The sequence below is a fragment of the Rhopalosiphum maidis genome, chromosome 4 (genome assembly GCF_003676215.2).
Source record: "Rhopalosiphum maidis isolate BTI-1 chromosome 4, ASM367621v3, whole genome shotgun sequence".
NCBI lineage: Eukaryota > Metazoa > Arthropoda > Insecta > Hemiptera > Aphididae > Rhopalosiphum > Rhopalosiphum maidis.
This window is the reverse complement of record NC_040880.1, coordinates 19,777,127-19,803,771: the sequence shown is the minus strand read 5'-3', so window position 1 is coordinate 19,803,771 and position 26,645 is coordinate 19,777,127. Positions and strand designations below refer to the sequence as shown.

The following is a 26,645-nucleotide window of genomic DNA, read 5'->3' as shown; positions in this document are numbered from 1 at the left end:
AGTATAATTATTATATTAATATATATTTAATTTTTAAAAGAGATACACAACATCATGGTTGTTTAGACTTGACACTTGAACGCCGAAGGTAGGTATTGCATTTTAAAAAAAGCTTTATTTAATGTTATTGATACTTAATACATCAAAATATGAATTGGTTATGTTTAAACTAGTCTATAACACATTATTATCTAATTAAATAAGTTAATTATTATTTGTACACAAAACAATCATTAATGTTTAACATAAAATATAATATTTTATACAAACACTAAGTATTATTATAAACAAATAACTATTTGCTGTTATTTCAATAATAAAAAGAATAACTTTACGTACTTAGTGAGAAATACTTTTAAAAGATACGATAATAATATTGTATGATTCACAAACTAAATACCGGCTTGAGGTTTTTAACTGAGTAGAAAAAGTTATTAATATTGTCAAATTGATTAAATAATAAACTTTAATTTTTTATCCTAGTACGATGATAATTGTTTAAAAAATACATTTATTTGCCTTTAGGCAATGATTTATGACTGCTTTCGTGTAGTGTGGGGTGGCCGGGTGGGTAAACAGTTCACGAGAGAATAAAGTTAACAAATTAAAATTATCGTCACGGCTTGTAGCGTTCAACTGCAAATTGTAGTATAGATATCTATTACTAACGGATCAGCGCACTTTCGGGGAAAAAAACCTACAGCACTACCGTAATTATTATTATTATATACCTACACCTAGAAAATTCTAGCTATTGAATAAAAAATAATTAAACAAAATAATACCTACACTAGCTAATACTAGAATCAGCATGCGAAAAAAAACAAAGAGCGGTTTTTTAACAAGCTGACAGGGGCGTATCCGTTTTATTAGTTTTATATTTCACATATTATCTCTTTGCGTTCAAATTAACGCGATGTTAATATAATAATAGTACATACAATAATATAAACATATTCAGGCGCATTTTAGAAAGGAGGAAATATATAATGACGGTCCGCGCGTGTATATACGGATGGACGATGATGATGGCTATCAGAGCAATTATTCTAAACCATACATCGTAATATACCGAGCACAGTCATATTGACGTGAAATTTAATTTCGACGGGCAAGATATATAGAATTTTCTGTTTTCTCGATGAAATCCGGGACACGTCATAATATTATACGATGAAAACATTTTTTGGAACAAACTTTATTGTAACTAACTTAATTTAACTAATTAACTAACTTTATTGTATCGCTGACCTAAGCATATTCGCATATAATTCTAAATGCAAATATACACACTTTTTGTCAACTAGTCTGTTTATAAACAACGGTTTTTTTTCGATACTTTAATTTTCAATTGAGATATTATGATAATAATAATATGTGAAACACCACAATTGAACCGTTTAACCGGCCGAAACAATAATTTTTAACTTTATTATAATATATTATACTAATAATTATTTATTTTCATTGTAATATGTGCTACTGACCTTCTTTCGCTTGGGCACGTCTTCAAAATCGTCGTCGGTCAGACCGATGCCCTCATCAACGACCGAAGGCAAGCCGCGTCCGCTCCAGGCGGCCGAGGAGCTAGATTCGCTAAGCGGTGGTGACGGCGAGCTGCGACACGAAAAAGCTCCTTCGCTGGATGTGGACGGGCTGGTGGACAGTGACTCGGGTTGTTGGCAGCGCGTAATGCGTCCTGTGTATAACATACAAAAAACATATTTGTAATTTAAAAAAAAAAAAACGTGGAAATATCAAAAATAGCACTCTTAGCGCGTCAAAAATGTCGAGTATAATAATATTACAATCGTGGCGAACGGGACGGTAAGACGCGGGGCGGAGGGATGAGCGAGCGCAAGAAAATTCGCAGAGACCGAGTGACGGGCGGACGCTCGCGGGCCCCCACGCAAACGCCAGCCGTTGCCGCCCGAAAATAAGCTCGTAGGCGGCCCTGATGTGACGTCATCGAATGACGCTCTCGTACCGGTACGCGGGGGCGGCGGTTAACTGCTGCTGTCGTCAGATGGTGAATCGTCGTAGTCGGTCGAAGCGAGTTGAATAATAATGATAAAAAACACGACGTATAGGTACGTATGTTATTATTAAAAATTCGTGTGTTTGTGCAACTGTGCGTAAGTGCGTGTGCGTATGTCGGTTCGCACGCACAACAACGATTCGTCCTTGTGTGAGCGCGAACGTGAATTTCACTGTTATTTTTTTTATTATTAGTTTTTGTTTTTAAGCCTTCTTAATATTTCAAACAATCAAAATTTATTTGATATTTGTCTAACGATAGTTATTGTATGCATTATATATACGTACAATCGTACCGCACGCATTTCGTACGTGATGGACGTCAACGATGACGTGATTTTAATATTATGTACTATACAAATATTGTAATATAATAATAACGAAGTCGACGACATGCAATTCTCGATTTCCTGATTAAAATCAGCAAAGTTGGAATAATCCGTGAGCGTTTTACGCGATGCCCATGCATAAACATCTGAAAAATCTTGTATATAGGTCGTCATTAGATAACGGTCGAACGATCGAGTGTTTGATACATAATGTTATATTTCTTATTGGACAAGTTCTAATACGATCAAATTAATCTCATTAAAGTATTATAATATTGAATTTATGAGTTGCAGCTATATTAATAAGTATGCGAATAATGCATGTGGTGATAATGCAGTAAAAACGTGTAAATATATCGGTTGTTAATGCACTATTTATTAAGCACGTGCAGCATAATGATGAGAATTGATTAATAACAAAATGTTTCGTCAATATACACACAAGATACGACGTTGTATATACTATATTTTATAGATATACCTACCGCAAGAGTTGTATACGCAATTACATTGTTATCTCGTAAATTAATATTGAATACTATATAATCCAATGTTGAATCTTTATAGAAGACGACAGAGTTCATCGAATTGAAAAATAAAAAATTATAATATGCAAATAATAATATATTGAAACCCTACATTTCGAATGTTGTTCGGATATCATATACACACTAATTACATTAATACTATAGGAATATTGACGACTGGTTGAATTTGATTTTGTCTATAAAATATATACTTCTTAGTTAGGTTTCCATTATATTTTTCCCCAATGATCAGTCACGAACATGGTCTTTCAGGATGACGGGAGTGCGGAGTAGGGAGTTTATCAACCTTGTTCTGTGCACAAATTTTCCATTGCCACTGCACACGTAAATACAGTACATCGTAATATTATGTATAATATCATAATATAGGTAGGTATACCATTTTAGGTCGTGAAAACAATATTCACCAGATAGAAAAAATTTAGAAGTTCATTGCGCAACGTCGTCGTGTACCTCTACTATATATGAACACTGTACACGGGTGTGGAGACAAAGCATAGTGGTGCATTATGGTGAACGTTATACAACACTGTTTCTGGTTATAAAATAACTGTTTCGGTTTCCTCCGACGCGTATGAGATCAAAGCTACACGCACGCATCTTGAGGTCGTATTATATAATAACGATGATGAGTGTTATTTAAACCGGGTTTTTTGGACGAATTCTTTCTACTCGTCGTTTAATCGTTTCGCGCATTCTTTGTCGTATGTTAATAGAGTAATCGGGGGAAACGACGGATGCGTCACACACGCAGCACATATACACGTTCAACATATTTTCAACTATTCAATGACTCACATAAACGTACACCTATTACCTATAAGTCTGGAAACTATGATATTCGTCGGGCGGTCAGGAGGAAGGGGGTTTTGTTAATAATTTTATCATAACATAATAATTCAACACGACGCGCGCGTGTGCGCGTAACATACGTCTGCCGTTTCGGCGAATGTTATGTGTCACGCGCGCCGGCCGGCGACACAGTTTCCGAGCACGGGTCGTCCTTGTCGAGTCCAATGTCGGGCGTTTCGCACCGCTCGCGCGCGTTGGCGGGGCGGGTCGGGCCGACCGGTGCAGCAGGAGCGCGCGAGAGCGGTTACGCCGCGCCAGGCGCGCGCGCTTCGCGGCCTTAACACTGCGTCCCGGTTACGAAATGCGCCACATAAAACACGTACCCGAGCGCGCGAGGCGGGCCACCGCGGAGGTACAGCGCGCGCTGCATAGAAAGCTGGCTTTTCACTTTTACCATTATCCTATCTAGGCCACAGTTGGGCAACTCTCTACATAATATAATAATATAAACGCGTTGGAGAATTATTATTATTATTGTTGTTGTTGTTGTTGTTGTGGTTGAGTAACGGGACGGCGGCGGCTAAGCGGTGATAAGAGCTCCAAACGCGCCAGATGGTGGCGTTGGCCGGACCGTGCCCAGATCCGGTGGCGAGCGTGGCATTTTAAAAATAAAACGATCGATGCATATATTATTTATAAATAATGAAAAAATATTGACGATGCGACGAAACGAAAACCGCAAACTCGACTCCATATATTATTATATAATAGGTACACATATACATATTATTATGTATACGAGTCGTATACGGGTAGGTATGTACGGGGGGCGGGGGTCAAGTGCTTTAACGTTAAAAACTAATCGAGTGCGGTACGAAATTCGACAAGTCTCGAAGGAACTCTGATTTACGCGTCGGTGACGGCGAGAAGTGTGTATAAAGAGAAGTGCAGCGTGTACGTATAACGACCGAGCCCGGTCGAGTTTTATACGCGTCGCCGGCCGTTATAATTTATACACCACTATACACTATACGACGACGACCGGATCGTTTAATAATTAGACGCGCGGCCAAGTGCCCCGTTATATGCACACACACATTACGTGAAATACATAATATTATATTCGACGACGGACGTTGCAATTACGGTTTTCGCGTTCGGCGCGTATATATATTATAAACGCGGTTTTTCTTAGCTAGTCGCTACTGCAGTATAATAATGCATTATATACCTACACCTGTACCACCCATATATTATTATTATGTATAGGTATATTATGCATATTATATAGGTACACCGTGTATACACCGGTGCAGCAATGGTCAAATCAGAGGTCAACGTACCGCCGCCGGTTAAAGTACATATTATTATTATTTTTTCATAATATAGGTATATGCCGCGGTAGTGTGCGACTGCGGCGGTGTCAATGCACCGTAAAACGAAAAACAAAAACATGCACAAACCACAAAGGCATCCCTGAAACACATACATGGTATATATATTGTATATAGTGGGCGGCCAACGAAACGGCGTTGATTGCATGTTGTAGCTTCCTGTGCGTAGGTAATACAACTGTATACCCAAATATGTATATTATATATTAAATATATGTAACCATTACGTGTAGCCGGCGTGCCACCCTGTAACACCTGAAGCGCGGAGTCATTTGCCACGGACACCTTTACCATATGCAATAAGCGCGATAATATTGCCATTATACATGCATAGTATTAAAATAATATTATTATTGCGCTCCATCCTCTATATTGTATAATATATACGATACATAGCACTACAACGGCTGTCATTTTTAAAAACGTAAATCAAGTAAATGAATATTTAGGTTTTTTATGGACACGGCGATATTGTTGCATTGTGAAACCGTGGAGAAAGGACGTTGCAGAGCATGACTGAAAGTGAAATCCCGCGTATCGACTTCCCTCCATATCGTGTACAATATATAATATTATATACAAAAATATCACTCCTCCCTCTATTGATGCATATAAATATATATATAGCAAGCGACTGTATTACTATTTTATCGCTGTGCGCAATCGGCAACCCCCCGCTCTATAATCCGGGTCGAGTTACCTACTGCGACCGTTTTACCAGAGATTTCCATTGGGTTTTCTCATGTCCCAGAACGCGCAAAAAAACATAAACGGATTCGGGTGAAAGTGCCCGTATGATATGTAACGAGTAATATTACACGGAATCGAAAACAATAGCGATTTTATTTTGCTTCGTACACGATTACGAAAAATATACTGACATAGTCGTTGCAAAAAAGTGCACTTAATTCAAATACCGACCTTGTATGGACGGCGAGTGGGGACTGCATGACAAACTCATCAACACCAAGGCCGCAGTGCACTCTGTCATTTCTTCCTCTTTTGGTTCATTATCGTCGTCTTCGTCTTTCATTTCCTCTTCACGGGATTCATCCTGATCTTGGCTACTACTGGGCCGACGTTTTCGGGACCTGCATAAACAAATCAGAAAAATTATAAATTTTAATTTTCATGTTAAACTTTAATATTTGTGCAGAATTAAGCGCTGTTCGTTATTAAACATTACAATATAGAGTAAATCAACGAAAATTCTTCAATAACAACCACATTTTGATTTCATTTTAAGACTTTAGCCTCTACCAGAATATGGTGGAAGGTCAGGGCAAACAACTGGATTCACACCTGATGTAAAAATTCTATTTTTAAACATATCAAGGATGACGGAACTAGGTAACAAGTGAGGGTTTATTTTAATTCTAATAATTACTACCAAGGTTTAAATCGAGGTTTAAATTTAAACTAATATATTAATATTATTATAAATATATTATGTAGCCATTATCTTCACTTGTATTCTAAACTCTTCAGTATTATAAATCAAACTATTATGTTGTTCTTGATTCGGGCTAAGGTAATTTAATTTTTTAATTTTGATAAATTGTATTGAGTATCTATATTCTAATTTTTTATATTGTATCCCTACTGCAAGTAATACAAGTAGTATTGCTCGACATACCAACCAGATTTCTATACAGAAAAAAAACTATTAAAATGTTGATCACTATCAAGGTAATTTTATTCTTCTGCATTACATATGCAAATATGCAATCGATAAGTTAAATGCAAACAACAACCATAGAAATATATATATAAGCAAGCACATAAGTTACAATCATAACATCCGTACTCCGTACAGATATTACCATTGATCGATACACTGTAGTGTACACATAACATATATTATGATATACATTATACCTATGTAAATAAACCACCATTATTGCGTAACTTAACGTAATGGCCGAGTGATTTTATTTGCGCAATTATTATCCGCAAATAGTAAATTTATATACATATATTTGTATACTAATTAAATCCCCGCTGTGTGCCGGTCCCAAAGTGTTCCGGGACGTATATATATATATATAATATAATATATTGAAAAAACCAATAACAATACAACAATGTTAAACGAAGACAATTTTCTCGGATATCACCACGCCCGACGTGACTGAAAAAAGCAATAAGTAGGCCAAAAATACAATAACAACCGTCAGCAGTTTGACTCTCATTCATGGTCGTTGGTGTAACCCACACTATTATGTATGTGTACGTACATATTCTTTAAAAATCTTGTCTCGTGTTCGCACTCCATGCACCTGCGACGCCAACAACCTTGCGAAATCCTATTGAACTTGATTGTTTTTAATTCGTGTACGCGTATGCATGCAGTGAAATTACCAGATTTCATAACACTGATCATATAAAGGCCGCGACCTAGGGTACGGTTTATTTTTTCACTCGACGTCGCGATTGGCATTTGTATTTTAAAAAAAAATGTCGGTAAAACCCGCCGAATTTGTTTTTCACTTCACCGCTTAATATAAGTATTTTATATAAGTGTATATGATGCATAATATAAATTAATTTATTAATTCGTATTATAGTATAAAAATAAATAAAAATATATAATAATATATATAATACATCTTATAAAGGTAACTAAAATTCCGTTACACTTTTTTTGCATGTATGTCGTACACTCGTACCAAGTATATATGATTCATTTTGTTGTTTCATAAAAAAAATACGCTGATCAATATTATTGAATCGACTGGTATATTATTTAATGGACCTACAAGCTATGACAAGGACGCAGGCCTTTTACGATACGATGGTGTACCGTATTCGGCATGTGTGAACCTATATAGTGTATTTATGATGACATGATGTACTATATACCTAACACTATATCTACTATAACGCTGTGTATGAATATATATTTGCGACACAAGTACCGACAGTGCACCGGTTCTAAATGATTTACCGGCTTACAGCAGTAGCACATCGGCAACATGGCAAGGTCGTCCGTATGTCAACCGACCTTGAATAAAAAAAAACCAGCTGATCCGAGGGCCGCTATTTCTTTTTATTATGTTTTTTTTTTCGTTACTATACACCTCCTCTCCGTGTCTCAGTTACCGCCCAAAATACATGCATGTTTTAATAATCTGAAATACGGTTTTACGATGGAACACACAACAAGGTCTCCCGGACACAATTTGCATCACGCGAAGGGGGACCACCATTTATAATATAGAAGTGTGTACTGTGTACACCTATTTGCAATCAAAAAATATTACGTCGCGTTTGTATCGTTTGGGCGTATGCATGTCGATACACACTTGCGCGGATTCTGCGAGACCAATATGCAGTCAATGTCGGAGAACGGGATAGAATCATTTTTTAACGAAAAATTATGCAGTCTCAGAACCGGAACTCTATCAATGCATATTTTTTTTTATATACTAGTAACCCGTCCGTTGAGTAAAAGCAAATAGTAATATGCATATGTGTCGAGCGGCAGCGTACCACCGATGTTATTGTATTATCGAAAACCGACTGCTTGCGACGGGAACTAATTTGAAGACGTAAAATATTTTTCTTCGTCCCACGCATATAGAAATGAGAATTCAGCGGAGAAATAAACTTAAGACCAACAACCCGCCTGTATAACGAGAGAAAACACCGTGCCAAATACCGTAACTGCCTGCAGAGCAGATCATTTTCATTTTCGTGTCACCCGCCCTTTTCTTTTGTGTTATCCTTTTTCACTCATACTAACATTATTATTGTAGTATATAATATGTATAATATTATCATACAACAAACAAAAAACGATATATCAAATTCATACGATAAGCCCACACATCGCACGCTCTATCAAAACAATTTCATGTTTACATTTTATATTTACGACATTACATACTACTATACCGTCTATACCGGACTATTTTTATTATTTTTCAATAAAGTAAAACAATTTTATTTTTTTACTTGAATACCTAAAATGTACTATTATACAAGTGCTATACCATCAATAATTTTCTATTTATAATGAAAACTGATGCCTGATTAACAAATATGACACAGTGCCAAAATAGTAAATACTAAATAAGTGTAAATTCATCATGCCTCAAACGAGTGTCAGGGATCCTGGCACCTATCATTTATATGACTAAGAGAATTCAGAAATGAAATGTTGTACCTACTATTATAACGATAATGTTTAAAGATATTTTCGGGCTATTGAACTGTTCTATTGTCTTCGTCTAAACCTTTATGTACATTTTTTATCTCGGCGTTATCTACGAATATATTATGTTGTCCTCATTATAACGCGGCTATCGAACCATACAGAACCATAATAAACTTATAAATGCCTAAAAGAACTTTGTTTACTCTAATCGTTATGCCCTGTTGTAATATTATCAACAAACCAAAGGTTAACATAAAAAAGATGTAAATCAAACTACAATGCAATATAAATAAGAAAAATCAATTTAAAAATGATAATCTATCTTATTTTTTATTAACAAAAACTTACCCGCTGATTTCAATAGCATTCTGAGAGGATGAACTACGTTTCCTGTCCGACATGTCTGCCAACCTAGCGAAATCTGTATCCTGATCCATTAGTCGAGCTGATTTCCTGGATTCTAACACGCGAACGTCATCCAATTTCTTTATTACTTCGATAGACCCCTATAAAAGAAAATAACGGTAAATGTTGGTTGTAAATAAATTGCATTCGGTAAGGGACAGGGGTGTCTATTATCAAAAATGCATCATTTGCTGCAGGTAACCACCGGTAATTATGTACCTCACATTTAATCAACTTATAAATAGTAGCGATGCTTTCACTCCGCCCGCGAGACCGGTTCGCTTCCTTGTGAAATCGGTGAAATGCATGTTTACACATACACCTATGTCTCAAAGTTCACACATATGAAATAAATGTATTTTTCATAAAATTATAAGGAAGTAAAATGAGACGTGTTTTCAGTGGATGTTTCTATTTTAACTCAAGGTTCGAAATTGTTTTCATACTTGCAACCGGTTACCACAATGATGCAAATTATAAGAAAACACTCAAGTGTGGTTTATGCAATTTTCTTATGGCCCGACTCGATGACCCGAATTGTAAATCAAGCCTGCGATATCGGTCGCGCACACGCCGCGGCAAAGTCAAGGTCAAGCACAACGCATTTATGCATTATTGTTTGTTTTATACATATATATTAATAAATAAAAATAATCACATAAATATAGCGCCTTCTAATCGGTTAATCATAATAAAATGCTAAACAGTAAATATTAAATAATGCACACAGTTTATTGCTCAAGTTCCGATAACGTGCGTTATCTACGAACTTTTCCCACCTCTGTAAACCATGCATCCCCGCGTACGAGCTAATTGTGGTTATGAGTTTTAAGCCACCAAGTGGTACACAGAAACGTGTAGCTGTGGCGGAGGCGTTGTGAGAGGGGGGCGAATTTGACGCAATTACGATATCCTTTCGCCAAATCGTTACAACGGAATGTCGCACGCTGCAACTCGCGTACACTAGGAGAAAGGTATATTTTATTGTATAGTATATATAATATTATTATTGTTATACACACATCGCGGCGGCAACTTGTGATGTAAAAATAATAATAATAAAAATGAGGTAGAAAGTAAGGAGTCTTAGGAGCCCCACCTCTCGTACTGCATCCCGTTCACCCAACAGGTTTCAACTGCGCAGTGAACGGAACCAGCAGCGATCCGCGGACGCCACATTTAAATAAATATAATATTATAAATTATAATATAATTATTTAAATAACATATTATTTCAAAATTCGATTTCAACACTGACTTGAGAAAAGTTTCCGTAACACGCCACCTACGCCAAATGACGCGCGAGAAATTTTTTTTGCATCAATGATTCTTGGAAAACCCAGTTCTATTGGTTTTTAGAAAATCAGATACTGGTACGTCGTCAAAAACAGTTACGCTTTAACCGGACGACGCCTGGGTGTCGAAGGGATTGCAAAACCGAAATTCCATAAATGCCGCAGGTGAGGAGGGGTTTCGACCCCGTTGAGCAGCTGCTACCACTTGCCAGCTGTGGCAGGACCACAAAGTCGAGAAAGATATTCCCTGGCCGTGTATGGTCTGACACGTATCGGGTCCCGTACGATGGATACTTCGTATGAATATTTAAAAAACAACAAACGCTGATCTCAACCGGCCGGCCTCGACGGTAGGTTGGCAACCGTGTCGCCCGCGCATGCATATCGTAACCGCCGCCAACCCGGTGAAATTGGCGTGCCTACGCGGAAAACTGCTGCGTACGCAAGCCACGAAAATATTCCGGAGTTCCGTGTGCAGGTAACGACGTGTAGGCTACATCGTAATAATAAGACGACACTCGGCTGTTACTTGTTATTAATCACGGGACGCATTAAAATCGCACGGTCAGCCGTGTACTAGCGCCGGCCGGCCGGCAACAAGTACAACGGGCAGTAGACGCGGGCCGGGGGGGAGCGACCGAGACTGAAAGAAAACATATCCGTTTTGGCGCCAAACATACGAGCCGTCCCGCCGCCACTAAACGTAAACCGCTAACGAGTCGAATCGCTTCCGCTTGGTAATACGATCGTTTTTACACAGCCCCGTGTAAATGACTTTTACTTCATTGAAATGGGTATTGTGCAAAATCGATAATTTACAATTAAAATACTATAATAGACATAAAAAACATAAACGCTGTTATAGTCTACTCACTTCGTGCCCGTGCGGCATGATGGAAACGCGGACTTCTTCAGTGTCCGGTCTGTGGACGACCACGTCACCGGATATCTCGCGACCGTTGAATGTGATGTACACCCGCTGACCGGCCATCAGTCGGAGGTCGGACAGGGTCTGGAAACCGGGGCCCACCAGCTCGGTGGCCCGGTATTCCCGGCGGCCGCCGGTTCCGTCGTCGAACCGAATTGAATATCCGGTCTCGGAGCCGTCCGCAGCCGTCTTGACCGCGGCGATTATTCCGGCGCACAACTTTCCGTCGTCGCCGGACGGCGCGCAGACGCGCGTCCCGATGATGGACCGCTTGGCCAGCCGTTTTCCGGCGCCAGCTATCAACCCGTTCCTGTGACGCATCGGGATCGCGAATGAAGCGTCCAGCTTGGCGGTATGGTACGACGTGATTGATTGATATAGTTTATCGCGCGTTAGCGCGATCTAAAGTAACGGGTAGGGAAAATAAAACACAAAATAATATATGTACCGGTCACTCTCGTCCAATATCAGTCGACACTCACCCCACCGTCATACCGATTCGCGAAATTGTAACAACACATTTTGATCGATCAAAAAATATTAGGGAAAAAAAAGTTATGTAAATATATATTATTAGTAATTAATTTATATTTGCGATTTTAAAATAACACCGATTTTGTATCTTAAAAAAAAAAAACGATAAAGTTTTTTAGCGGCGATTTTTTTCAAATTGTTTTCGCGCGAATGTTTTTTTTTTTTTTTTGGCGAATTTGATTTCACACGGAACACACCCGATCAACGGGGAAAACGACGACGATAACAAAAACAATAACAATCGGCGATTTGAGGCCGAAGTGCCAAACTGCAGAACAGCGATGGACTACCGGCTTCGGCAAGGCGTAAAACGGAACTATGTACGTGGTTTGGCACAAATGTTCAACGCCACAGCTGACAATGCCGGTTGCCGGTATCCGCGCAGTGATACCAATTTACCGTACCCTATCGACCCGGTTTTGTGTTCCACACTCGTACTTTGTTATTATTATTACGACGCGTATCCTGAATCCGCTTCTCGTTCACAAAGGAAATCAACACCGATTTTCTGACGTTTAATTTATAAATTAGACATTTGTTTTTGTCCACAAATCCGTATTGGCTTTTGATTCGGTCGCGAGCGCAGTCGCGGCCGGCGTAATATTACAAATATTACGCTTTCGGTTCACATATTAATGACGTCATCGCCCTCGTATTAAAGAAGGTTTATTTTTTATTTGCGTCGTCATTGGTATTTCCAACAATAATAATAATTGTGTATTGTATTATTTTATGTAATACACATTAATACTTATATAGTTATATATGTAAGTCAGTTACTTGAAACGTACAACATGATAATAAAAATATTACTATTATATTATATGGATTGCATTCTGCATTTCTGTATAATACATAATACACAATAATATAATATTTATATAGGTATAATTTATTTATTTAGGTTGCGCAGTTGCAGGTAGGAGCATGACGTATTAATAAATTATATATCTGAGAATAGCACTCATAAAGCCCTCTTTAGTTAATGCGAAGTAAACAATTGCACTACAATGACTCTGGTTTGCCCTACCTATATCGGCTATCAACATGGATAATTAACCAATAAACAAACTACCACAACATTACAACAACCTAAATAAAATCAAAGGAAAACTTCATTACGATATCGTCAAAAAAGGCAATAAAAACATCTAAGACTATGCCTACCTCTGCAAAACGGTAAACGGTCATTTTGTACGGTCCATACTCCTTTGTTAAAACTGCATAACGCGGACACTTTGTACGGTTGGATAAAAATTTAAGTTTAAGAATGTGGACACTATGTATTATTATATACATAAAGTATATATTAATGTCTATAGTTATATAACTAAGTAGTAAGTATATATAATATAAAATAAAAAGTAAATTACAAACGTTATAAAATATAGTTAATTTACTACAAGTCAAAATCAGTTCTTTTTAATCATTAGATTTTAAAAACCCTAACAAAAATGTTCACAAAAATACTTATTTTGAATAATATATAAGTAGTACTTACCTATAATAAAGTAAAGTAAAGTACATGTACTCAATATATTATTTTGTTGAAAAAAAAAATATTTTTAACAATAAGAAATATACTATAGTTCTTTGAACGTATATACAATTAAGAAATAAAAATACAATATTTATATACGTATAGTAGGTACTTACTGGTTCTATATGATTCATAGAAATTTAGAAGATACTTAGATTTACCAAATAAAATTTAAACTTAATAACATTTTTAATAAAATTGGTCATGACTTCAGACTTATTTATATTATATGTATTATGTATACTTTGTGTATATACAATATAATAGTACCTATAAAGTGTCCGCGTTCTGCAATCTAAAGTTTTACCTGGCCGTAAAAAGTGACCTAGAACTCCTAAAAACACTTTTCTAGAAAATCTACCAGACAATTAATAAAGAAAATATTTGGTTATGTTACAACAATCGCTTTTCATTATTGCAATTTTTTAAGTAGGTATATGTTACATTAAATTCGTGTTTGGATGATCAAACTGATCAAAGTCAAATAATGTATTACTAAAACAAATCGTTGTGCTTAATTATATCTTTACTTGGAAAATAATGCATAAGAAACAAGCAATCATAAAAAAAAGTTTGAATTTAGATTAATTTTTTCTACATAATATTCAGTTACGTACGCTTTATTGAATTAACGTTTATATTCAATTTTGCAATGCTATAATAACGAGCATAATACCGATAAATAATACATATTATTAAAATTATTATAAAATAAAAAAATACATGCATAATTTCATTATTTTGCATGAAAAGTAAAAGGTTGTTAAAATAAAAAAAAAAACTTATATAACATTTAAATAAAGTTAACTATAATTCAAAATGTTCAATATAATAAATTATTTTATATATTAAACATATTATTTAGATCTTCTAAATTATATTACCTACATCGTGAACCTATTCCTGTAAACTTCCATTATAAATTATTATAAAATTATTAGGTGAATTATTCTTCTATCCAACAATTTAAATCAATTTTAAAAAATCTATGATATGAATAATATATATATCTATCATTATTTTTTTTATAATTCTTTTATTAAAAAAAAAAACCTTTACTATTCAAAACTATAAACAGTTATAGATTAATCTCTTTTTTTAATTGCCAATTTAAGTGTTAAGTTTAAAAATTATTTCAACCTAATTTCTTGCTCTAATCATTATATTTAAAAATCATTTATTTTAATAAGAAAAAAACTATACATATGGTAAATATAAATATAATAGAAAGGATAATATTCTCAATAATATGTATAATGTATATATTTACATTTATGTGTGATATGTAAATAAAATAAAATAAAATGAAAATGTTAGTTCAATGATTATACCTAATTTAAAACTCCACCTATAACGTAATAGCACTCCTCTAAATACACTAATGCATCTATTTTATAACACAATAATATTTTAAAACATCTAAATCCTATAAAAGTAGGGAATATTGGTTGATACATAAATTTAATAATTACTAAATTTATTATAGTTAACCAAATTAAATTAAATAAAAATAAATATACATTTAGATACAACGATAAATGAAAAAAAATACAACACGGTTTTTGCATTGACAATAGCTGATAAAAAAATGATTGATGTTTTTAATGTTTTGACTTTTGGCATTGCCATTAGACAAGCATAATTTATCCTTGTTTGTATAATGTAATACAAACAACAATATAATCATCTCGCGATTCATCTTTTGTGATATTTACTATCGTAAAATTACAAAAATCAAACTATAAAATAACATTTATTTATTTTAGATACAGTCGGTATATATTATGTTATAGTCTCTATGCTACTAATTTATTTCGAAATTTACACCTAGGAAACAATCTAAATCTATACTTTTAACGATTGTATTTTCGTAATGCGCTTTGAACCCGTAGTATAAGGTGTAATTAAGTCCCCACCCAAATTAAGGTGAAACCCAACAACACAATGTGGCTTTTAAATAATTTTGTATTTTTTTTTTTTTTGTCTTAAAGCTTTCCATCAACGACACGCAAACTATATATACATCGTTATATTGTATCGACAATGCTCATTGTGTTACTGATTCTAAAAGCACTACACACATACATATTATATATATGATATTACACGGTTCGCGTAACAAACATTCTAAGGCTATTGCCTATTGGTATAGTGTTAGATTTTTTTCTAGAAAAATTCTGATTTGGAATCTCGTTTACCCCGTATCGAACAAAAACAGTGTAATTTTATACATTTTATAGAAACATTGCTGTGTTTGTGTGTGTCTTAGTATACGAATAAGAGATCCGTATACACAACAGGTCTAACGCGCATAATAGAAACATATATTATTTTTACAATAATAAGTGATAAATATATAATGTAATTAACACATATAATATAGATATCCGAAAATTAGCTGTTATGAGATGTCTCTATAGTATTTTGTCATTTCTTTTACGTTTCATAAAAATCAATTTTGCAACCTTTGGTAAGCGGTAAGTGTCAGTACATAGAGTATAGTTCAAGTTCACGCAATAATACGGTGTATATACCGTATCTATACGATATATTATAATACAAGCCGTGGTAGTCACTGCGTCCAACACGTTTTCATTGGATCTGCGATATATATTATGTCTACACAATAATAATACATTTTTTACATAATACCTACTCATATAATATTATGAGCGAAAAAACTTGAATGTTAAAAATATTCTGCGCAGTTGTTTGTTTTTGTTTTTTTGGGTACTTATATCTCCTTAAATCTCTTTATTAATTATTCGCGTACATCGATCACGTTTAATATTGTTCGATTCATACATCACGTAATAATGAATGTATATACGAATATGGTATATATATATACATAATAAGAAATAACTATCGAATTTAATGGAAAGAGAGGTTGGAGAAATTAACCCTTCCCGAGTCATTTTGAGTTCTAATAAATTTATAAGTTTATTGATCAATTAAGTATTCTTGTATTCAATATTATGATTGCTGTGACAATAATTAAATTATGTTTACAGTGTACTGGCATATCTATCACAGTTTTTGGGGGAATGAGGAAGAAGCGTCCCGCTAACCGCTTTACAGTTTTTTATGTCCTTGATAACATAATGTATACATGATAAATACGAATCAATAACAACCTATTAAAAATATTTAACTGATACGCGTCAGTAAGTAAACTTTGAATTTTAGGATGTTTAAAACATTTTTCTTCGTTGTTGTCTTTTTGTCGTCTTGGATTCAAATATACGCATGTATAACATAATATTTGTATACACCAACATCGTGACCGACATACAATAATACGCGTATAATTCGTCTATTTCGTCTCTATATGTGTATGCATTAAACAGTATTACATCTTAACATCTGTGTAGTGTAAATATATATAATATGTATATATGTATAAACATACAGTGCCGAGTAACGTAATAGACGTAAGACCGACCACCGAGCACCGAAATGACCCACTTTTCGCGGTCAGAGCGAGAGCAAAATGTCCGTCGTGACCGGGTTTTATGTGATTTGCAAACGGGTCAAAAGAGCCACGGCAAGTAAAACGGCAACGATAATATTATATTTAAATATAATGATATATTACCATAAAATTATTTTACAACGACGTGAGTCGGGTACGTAAACGAAACGGACGAAAAACGCACCTAAACGCAGATATTTATAAAGAAATATTTTAAAAAGGTGTTTATGCGCTGCATGTACGCCTTTAAAATTATTGTCATAACTCTACGCGAAAATTCGTTGGCAGAGAAGCGTGGAAAGTGAAAATGTTGTATTCGCTTAACCGCAAAAAGCAGCGACCATCATCGGTGACGCCTTTTAAAACGCATTGCACTGCGACATATTATAATAATATAATAATAGTATGTGCAATATTATGTGTACGACGTGTGTGCGATGCGAATTTCAACAATAAAGTTAAGCGGTAAATAACGATGCCAAAAATGTTGTTGCGCCGGTCGGTTGTGCGTGCGTATTATTTGTTCTCTACATATTATATTATTATGATGTGCGCTTCGCCGGCCGGCCGGCCCTCGATGGCAGCTCAGCTGACACGCGTAAACACAACTTTCAGCACGACCGGCGGCAGTGGCAAACGGCCGGGCGCGAGGGGAGTCTGTGGTGACCTCGGCACCGTGTTTACATTGGTTGACCCACTTCGGCATCGACTCAGCGCGCGCGCATGGCGCACATACGGACTCGCGCGCACGCGCTTTCCGCAGGTATACGCTAGCCCGCGCGCCGACCCACCGCCCTGTCCGTCAGCCGGCCGGCCGGCCGGTCTTCGTGCCGCTAACGCGAAACAGCAGCGACGACGGCGGTTCGCACGGTGAAAACATTGTGCAGCGCGCGTCTGTTGGCGACACGATAATTATTGTACATTATTATGGTGAGGTGCCGCTGAGAGTGCCGTGACGTAACCGACTTGGACGGCGTCGACGACGACGCTCGGTACCACCGGCGAAAGTTTTTTTATCCATCATTTCGCTTACTGCGTAATATTTTTAGCGTCCCTACACCGCCGCCCCGTGACCCTTACGCCGCTTGATCAACGAACAGCCGCCATCGCGCTTCGCCAATATCCGCACGCGCGCGCGCTCTCGAGTCGGCTCAACGTTGTCGCTGCTTACGTTTCGCACGAATGGGCCACATCGCCAACAAACATTCGCGTATTTTTATTACGCGTCGTTTTTCGTTGTTTGTTTACGCGGGTCGCCGCGCGCGCCCTACGTTTCGACTGACTTTACACACGGCAATAATATTATTATTATTGCTGTTGGTGTATTATTACTTGTTGTTATTAGTTAGTTATTATAATTTATGATATTGTGATGTTGTATTCGTCCATAGTATTGCAAGCCGCGAACACGTAAAATAATATTCTAATACAAATTACAATGTACTTTTTCGACGAATTTGATCAAATCCTTTAATATATTATCCTGTATCATTAACTCAATAATAATTCTGTTCGAGCAATTTTTCCCCAAAAAAGGCCCCACGAATTTCGTAATCAGGGTTTTTTGATAAAAGGTACTTATTAGTTAAGATGGCAGTCGCGGTATATGAAGAAGTAAATGATTATCAAAAAATAAATCTAGTATATAATATTTTTATTATAATGTTGTATAATACACTAATATTATACTATACTATAATATAAGTGTACAAAATAATCATTAACTAATAGATTTCAATAATTTAACTCTTTTCGTATACACATTCCAAACGACTTGAATGATTATTGATTTAAATCTTTCTAAATTGATCTGAAATTTCTGATTAAACGCACCGCAGATTTAATCCTTATAAAACATCCTTTTTGATGTTTAATTATAAGAAAAATGATGAAACATATATAAAAACAATAAAACAATTTTTTATACAAAAACAATTATATAGTTTTTGAAAAACTGAACCCTAGCTAAGCTCAGTCACCTGGTACTAAATGTATAATTAAATACCAGATTTATAAGCATTTTAAATTGTAAAATATGCACACAACATATGTGATATGTCATTATCCTCTAGATCCACCCCTGCAAAAAGATTAATAATAGAATTTGTAACTAGCAAACCCAAAGTCTCAAGTTTTTTAATACTTTCAACAGTAATTGAAAAATTTGTTTTAAATATTTTAATATAAGTTAAATCGTTAATTATTTTTTATTTAGTTAAAATTTGTTGACAGTTGTTAATGTTTTTTATTGTTTATCATTGATAACATTTTTAAAATGTTCGAAATTATCTATATAAAAAATTGCTGATTCTAACCAAGGACCCCAATACATAAATTTATATATAATAATTGTATAATTAAATAAAAAATGTATATGTATAGGTAATATTATTTATTTAAATATTATATGATCGATGAAAATAAATCCATTTACTGCATGTAATTGCTAATAAAAATATGAACATTAATTATATACAAAATCCAGTCTTTATATATAATATTATATAAACACCGTGTATTACAATGTTTATTATTTATTTAATATATAACTGCACGTGTCCGACTTGTGTAGTTGTGTATAAATAGTAAGTAGGTACAATATGCAATTATATTGTAATATCCAATAAAGGCAATAGGTGCATAATTATAGTGTCACCTATGGTTGTATACGCTGCATATTATGTACTGAACTGTATAATTAAAATTCTCGTTCAGTATTTAATTTCTTTTATTAACTGGATTTTAGTAAGAGCTGCGATTATCTAAGTGCTGATTACCTATACACGCTCCGTTACGTTTAATGTTTATATTATATGCAGTAGCAACATATACCCCTAAACCAAATTAATTTGCAACTAATTTTCAGCATGTTTATGTTTCGTCATAACTCATAAGTAAAATGTACCTAATAATAGTAATAATTTGAAACTTAAAAGTATTTACATTGTATTTTCATATCAAAATAATTTTATTCGGCAATTTCGTTGTAGGCACGCCCAGCGGCCGGTAAATGTAAAAATATCTACTTACTCAATAATATTTTCAAACGATATAAATTTAAAAAAATGATTTTTTGTTCAAAATAATTTGTTTATGGGAAAAAACTGTATTAACGTTATAAACTGATTAAAATTCGATTTGTATTGCAATAGTACTTTGATCAAGAATATTATACAATTTTCGAAATATAAAATTCCGAATTTAGTACGTAACATATATTATATATTACATTTTTAAATATCTTAGCATAACATCAATATATATAAAACGGCCAAATTTATCATAAAATGATTATTATTGAGTTATACGGAAAACAATTCTGTAGTATCAGCCTCTCTTCTAAGGATAGTTTGTAGTTTATTTAATTAAATTGTACTAACTATTAGTAGGTCATTTGTTTTTCTATTAATAATACGGTAAGTCGAACTTATTATTGCCAAAAACATTGTATATATTACATATAGGTATTTAGTATGTATAATAATATATTATTATAATGGTATAATATTACAATTGATTAAATATATTCACAATATATTACCTGTAGGCTGTAGTATATATAACTGTGAATAATTAATTGAAAATATTATGAATTTTTAACTATGAAATAATTTGTAAATTGTAACAAAAATAAAAAAAAAACACTCGTCAATCTCAGAATTTTTTTAACGTATTCGTGCTTATTATGCGTATTTATATACTGTCTTAAAGAAAATGTTAAGTTCAATAATTATGTCAAATGTTAATAATGTACGATATTTACATATTATAAGAATACTCGTATAATATAGGTACGTACCATACTCGTTCAGTCGTTTGCTTTTAAATGTTTTCGCATAAATATAAAGTGAGTAAAATAAATACAGTAGCAATTAATGAATAATAATATTATTAAGTACCTATTTTCTCCCGGTCATATTTTAATAATAGTTACAATATTTAATATAGTTTTTAAACATTATGTAATTACAAAATAGTATATATACGTAGTATAACATAGTAGGTACTTTATTTAACACATTATATGAATACTTTTAAAATAATTCGATTGTTCAAGATCAATCCCACGGGGGTTGTTGTTGCCGGTATTATTGAGTATTGTTCTTTTAACTTATTTCAGTATTGCACTGTAAATGTAAAATCTATTATACTTACTTTATTTGTATACACAGACACACAGTCAATAATTAAAATAGACATTAGGCATTTATACGTGTATTATGCTAACTAATTATACATTACCCAACATACAATTTTGTACTTTAGTACCTATACTATGTATATTGTATATATTCTTCGTATAAACGATTTAGGTATATTTTATTTATTATCATATTAAATATTATAATAATATATTATTGTCTATATTATACAGGTAATTAAATGTATATCATCTAAGTTAATAAAAATAATAAACTATGTAATATGTAGATTTGTAATGATGTGTCGTTTAAACTGTTTAAAGGTAGAGCTGCAGAGGCATTATTAAAACTAATGGTAAGAGGTATTAATGTATTATATATTTGTACATTATACTTACGGGCCAATAAAGACACTGACTGTATACTGAGTAATTTAGTTATAGACGTTTTTGCTTATTAGTTCACTACATAGGTGTAGTTAGAAAAGATTAGAAAAGAAACTATACTAAATTTACTTATCTTAATTTTTAAGACGACCTCGTAACCGCTGCAGATTGTGCTTTATCCGTCTATTTTTTTTTATAATAACGCCTAATATAGCGAATATTACGGTAAGAAAAAACCATGTCATTTAGTAACCAAGTACCTATTATATTTGGATATAATAAAATAACCATTATATTCAATGTTACAGAATACAGGCGTCAACGACCATACGACGTTGAACACACAAATTCTCATCTGGTCACTGAAGTTTAGCAATATCGGGCGTAGTTACTTAGTACTTGGATAGGAGATCGCTTATTCGCTTGCCGATTGTACTACTTGCCGTAGTAACTAATACTATAAATGTAATAGTTTACATGTTCACTATTACTGATTTTTGGTTAAGTGCAAAAAGAATTTAAAATGACAAATTATAAAACAGACAATGTGATACAAATTACTATTTATTGGAAAGGGGATAAGGAATTAAAGGAATATAAATCTGAAGACCGATACGAAAAGAAGAAAAGTAAAACATAAAATTTATTGTCGTTGTGGTACTACTATAAAAGTTTTAGTACTATATACAGTTTATATCCAACATATCTAACTGTTATTGAGCATAAACTTATAAGGAATTTCGCGAAAGGTAGGTACTTATATTTATAAACACAATATAGTTATGTACCTACTGCAACAGAAAGCAAACACTGGCCATGATAAAACAAATTTTGGTAAATTCAAGGATTTTTAAATTCACATTCGAATATAAATTACAAAATGCATTTATTGTACATTTGTACCTGTGTGACTAGGCCAAATAACTTTTAACTGGGTCATTACCGCCTTATTATCAGCGGCGTTAAGCTGTCGAGGAAACAGACAGACAAAAGTTGACAGCAATGTACATCAAACACAATTATTTATTTAAGAAATTTTGTAACTTCTAGTGTTTTACCAAATTATCTATATGTTATTAAAATATATACATAGCATTCATAGTAACAATTTTATTTATTTCAGTATAAAAAATTATGGTGTCTATATTTGTTATAAATTATAATAAACTATTGAAGCGAGTATCTATTACCTATTACAATTTTAAAACCTATGAATTATTAAATGAACGAAAAAAGTATGTGCCCATATAAAGTACGATTTCAGTAGAAGATAAAAGTGGCTAATTTACCATCAGTATTAGAGTATAATATAAATGAAAAATAATAAATATATTATGCCGTATAATATTATAACTATTGTTATTATTTTACAATAATTGAGATTTAAATAAAAAATAATTATAATTGATGTATGGCCTAAACATAGATTATTTTTTATGCAATACCAAATAATACCAAGTGATTATTATATTTTGTATTATATCTTAAAAAATTTAATTCTTCTGTCTTAACTCTTGCCCTGATAAGCTTAAATTTTAATTATATAGCGAAAAAAAAACGTTTAGTAATCTAGCAACGGCATGTAAAAGGTATACATAATATCTACAAAAACAAATTAAAAATAATAATAACATTGTTATCATATACATTTAAATGTTATAATATTGTCAAATAATTGTTTATACTTTATTTTATTATACAAGGTTCAAATTTTGAAAAAAAATCGTTATATCAACTATATAACTATATATCACGAACATTTTACAAATTATTTTTTTTATAGTTAAAAATTCATAACATTTAAAAAATTTTAAACGAACCTCCACCACCGAAAAAAAATGAGGTGGTTACCCCTCTCGGGTTATAGGTTCAATTTCAATGCCACTGTACTGTCGAACATTTTTAGAATTTTGTAACCCTTCGTGTTACAAACTGCAAGTAGTGAATTTCCTATTTTAGCATTAAAAACATATTATTTGCTAAGCACAATTCACGAATGAAAATAGATTAAATTAGTTTGGAATGATGAATATATGGATGAATTAACGATGGACTCCGATGATGTCTTATAAATTAGTGACCAAAACAAAAAAAATATTATTTATTTATATACTCGTAATTAAAAATATTTTTTGAATTTTTAATGTAATTAAATATATTTTTGAATTAACTAATCAAGTTTATACAAATTAAAAATGTATTTTAACTTTTAAGTGTACGCTTAAAATTGAAACCCTGTTGATAATTCCTACAGACACACTGATTGAATATTGTAATCATAGTTTTACTTATTATATAATACAACATATATTTTCGTTAAAAATATGCGTGTACAATAATAATTGTAAATGACATATTAGGTTTCCAAAAACAAATAGGTCAATGTCTCGGCTCGTATTCCATTTCTATGGTTAAATAGTGTTTCGTTTCCACACACACGACGCGCGTGTGCCTATATATGCCTCTCGTGCTGTAGAGTCCGTAGGCGTGAACTCGTCGAGTAATAATAATTATTGTTAGTTTCGTCTTCGTTGTCAAATTGGAATTTCGTCTGGAAATTTATTTGATTAGATTTGTGTGTGTGCGTTTTTTATTCAATTTTTTACTTAAGTTAGGTATTGTTACACGAGTAAATATAAATTAGGTAGGTATTATATAAAAAAAAATTATATTTTATATTTTTACACATCAAACGCTTCGATATGCCTTTATATAATAAGTCTGAAAATATTACTATATGAACTATACTTTATAAACATTATAAACACAATATATAATATTATTATTTATTATATTATAATACGATTTCATACTTCAGGGGATATAGGTAGAGCTATTATAGATATTAAGTACATTAAATTATTATTATTATATAGGTATAACACGAAAATTGAAAAATGACACCAATTATTATAATCCATTATCACTAATCATCATATCTAATCGAAATATATAGGTACATCAATTTTTCACCCATTTCGCAGCAATATGGTATATTGTTTATTTTTGTATGTATATAATAAATATAATACAGTAGTATTATATCATATTATAAATTATAATACCATATGAATAAAGTATATTAAGTAGGCATACCTATATGTATTATTATTATTATTAAGGTTCAAGAATAAAAATTCTTGAACCTTAATAGATAATACTATGAAAATAATACATTAATACATAGTCGAATCCTATGTCATTTTTGTATTTACATAAGCATCCGAAGTACTTCTACCTACGATTTTGAGTTGCCTGCCTATATATACCCGCAACAATATAATGTGACAGCAACATATATGGTCAAATTATGTAGAGATCAGTGTGTCAAACCGAGGCAAAAGTCATATATATATATATATATATATATATAATATATTGCGGGCGTTCTATTTTAAAAGGCACCACCAACTGCCAAGTAACTTTTTCTAAAATGTATAGTAGAGCAAAATCAAAGTTAAATTTTTTAATAGGCAGATTAGGTATAACTTTTTATTTAATCAATGTTAACTTAATAACTTACATATTTATTTATTTTTATCTAAATGCTTTACCTTATTGGAGCTACATCTACAATCAATATTATATTTTCTTTCGTCGACTCATAGCTTGGTAGTCGGTAGAGATAATTTCTTCTTAAATTATCAGGTTCCTTATGATTGTATTTCTCGGTTGTTTTATTTCTCTTTTGCATTTGTTTTCCCTTCTATTTAAAACAAATAATTGTAACACAGTGTTTCAAGTAAGCCTTATTCTCCCTGTTTCTATTATTTTAATGATCTATCTTGATTCTTAGGCTATGTTTGGCATTTTTTGATTTTATTTCCTTCTTGTCCGGATTACCTTAATTATTTTGCACTATGTAGTCCACATCGCCGTTGCTTATATTTTCTTTGGGTCATGTGTATTGGGTATTATAGTAAAAGTCCAAGACTCGCTTCCGTATAGTTATGTGCTTCAAACGAAAGTCTTAGTAAATAATTAAATTCCTCAATGTCTATAGTTGCCATATAAGTGCTTCAGGTCTAATCTTCTTTATGTACTATTATTAATGTAGAAAGTACTCTTGTGTTTATTGCTGAAATGGCATCCACACATTGAACCACAAAAAGTTTTATACGTACCACCGACTCTTTCTAGCTTTTGTTCTAATAAAAATGATGACAAAAATAATAATATTTATAAACCGGTATAGTCCAAAATAGGTCAATAAGTATACGCGCTTGCGCTAGCTCGTACTAATAACCGACAATCGCACACAAGTAATGTCACGGTTTTTTTCATTTTCGTTAGCAGTATTGTATTGAATTATACGCGTGTAATATACATTTCGTGTAACACATATACACGTGCTCGTGTAAGGTACCTCGTTATGCCTACATAATATACCATTATTATAACGAGTTTGACCGGAAACATTTTACACATGTAGGCTCAGTACGTAGTTAAGTAGTTATATTATATAGATAGGTCATATTATAGTTACCTTAAACTTATATATAAATATACTTGAGTGAAACTTTGCCACAGCTGGAAATTGGAATCGTGTTTAATGTACACAGGATTTATCATCAACTAATCATGACGTTTGCAATATCTTCGTCCCGTCGATAACTCTTGCAATTTTCCTAATCGATATTTTTTAACTACTCGTATATGATTATATAGTAGCGTATATACA

The 26,645-nt window shown here is 33.1% G+C and overlaps 1 protein-coding gene across 2 annotated transcripts in view; it reads right to left on the bottom strand.

Moving 5' to 3' along the window:
• The window catches only part of LOC113550432 (zinc finger protein 395-like), a 31,872-nt gene extending 19,121 nt beyond the window's left edge, over window positions 1-12,751 (bottom strand). For both annotated transcript variants that reach the window (XM_026952253.1, XM_026952254.1), the window contains exons 1-4: window positions 11,834-12,751; window positions 9,608-9,765; window positions 6,022-6,191; window positions 1,488-1,699 (exon numbers count right to left, since the gene is read on the bottom strand). In XM_026952253.1, coding sequence (XP_026808054.1) covers window positions 1,488-1,699; window positions 6,022-6,191; window positions 9,608-9,765; window positions 11,834-12,208 — 915 coding nt within the window. In that variant the 5' untranslated portion in view covers window positions 12,209-12,751. The remainder of the gene's footprint in view (window positions 1-1,487; window positions 1,700-6,021; window positions 6,192-9,607; window positions 9,766-11,833) is intronic.
• Between the last annotated feature and the right edge of the window lie 13,894 nt (window positions 12,752-26,645).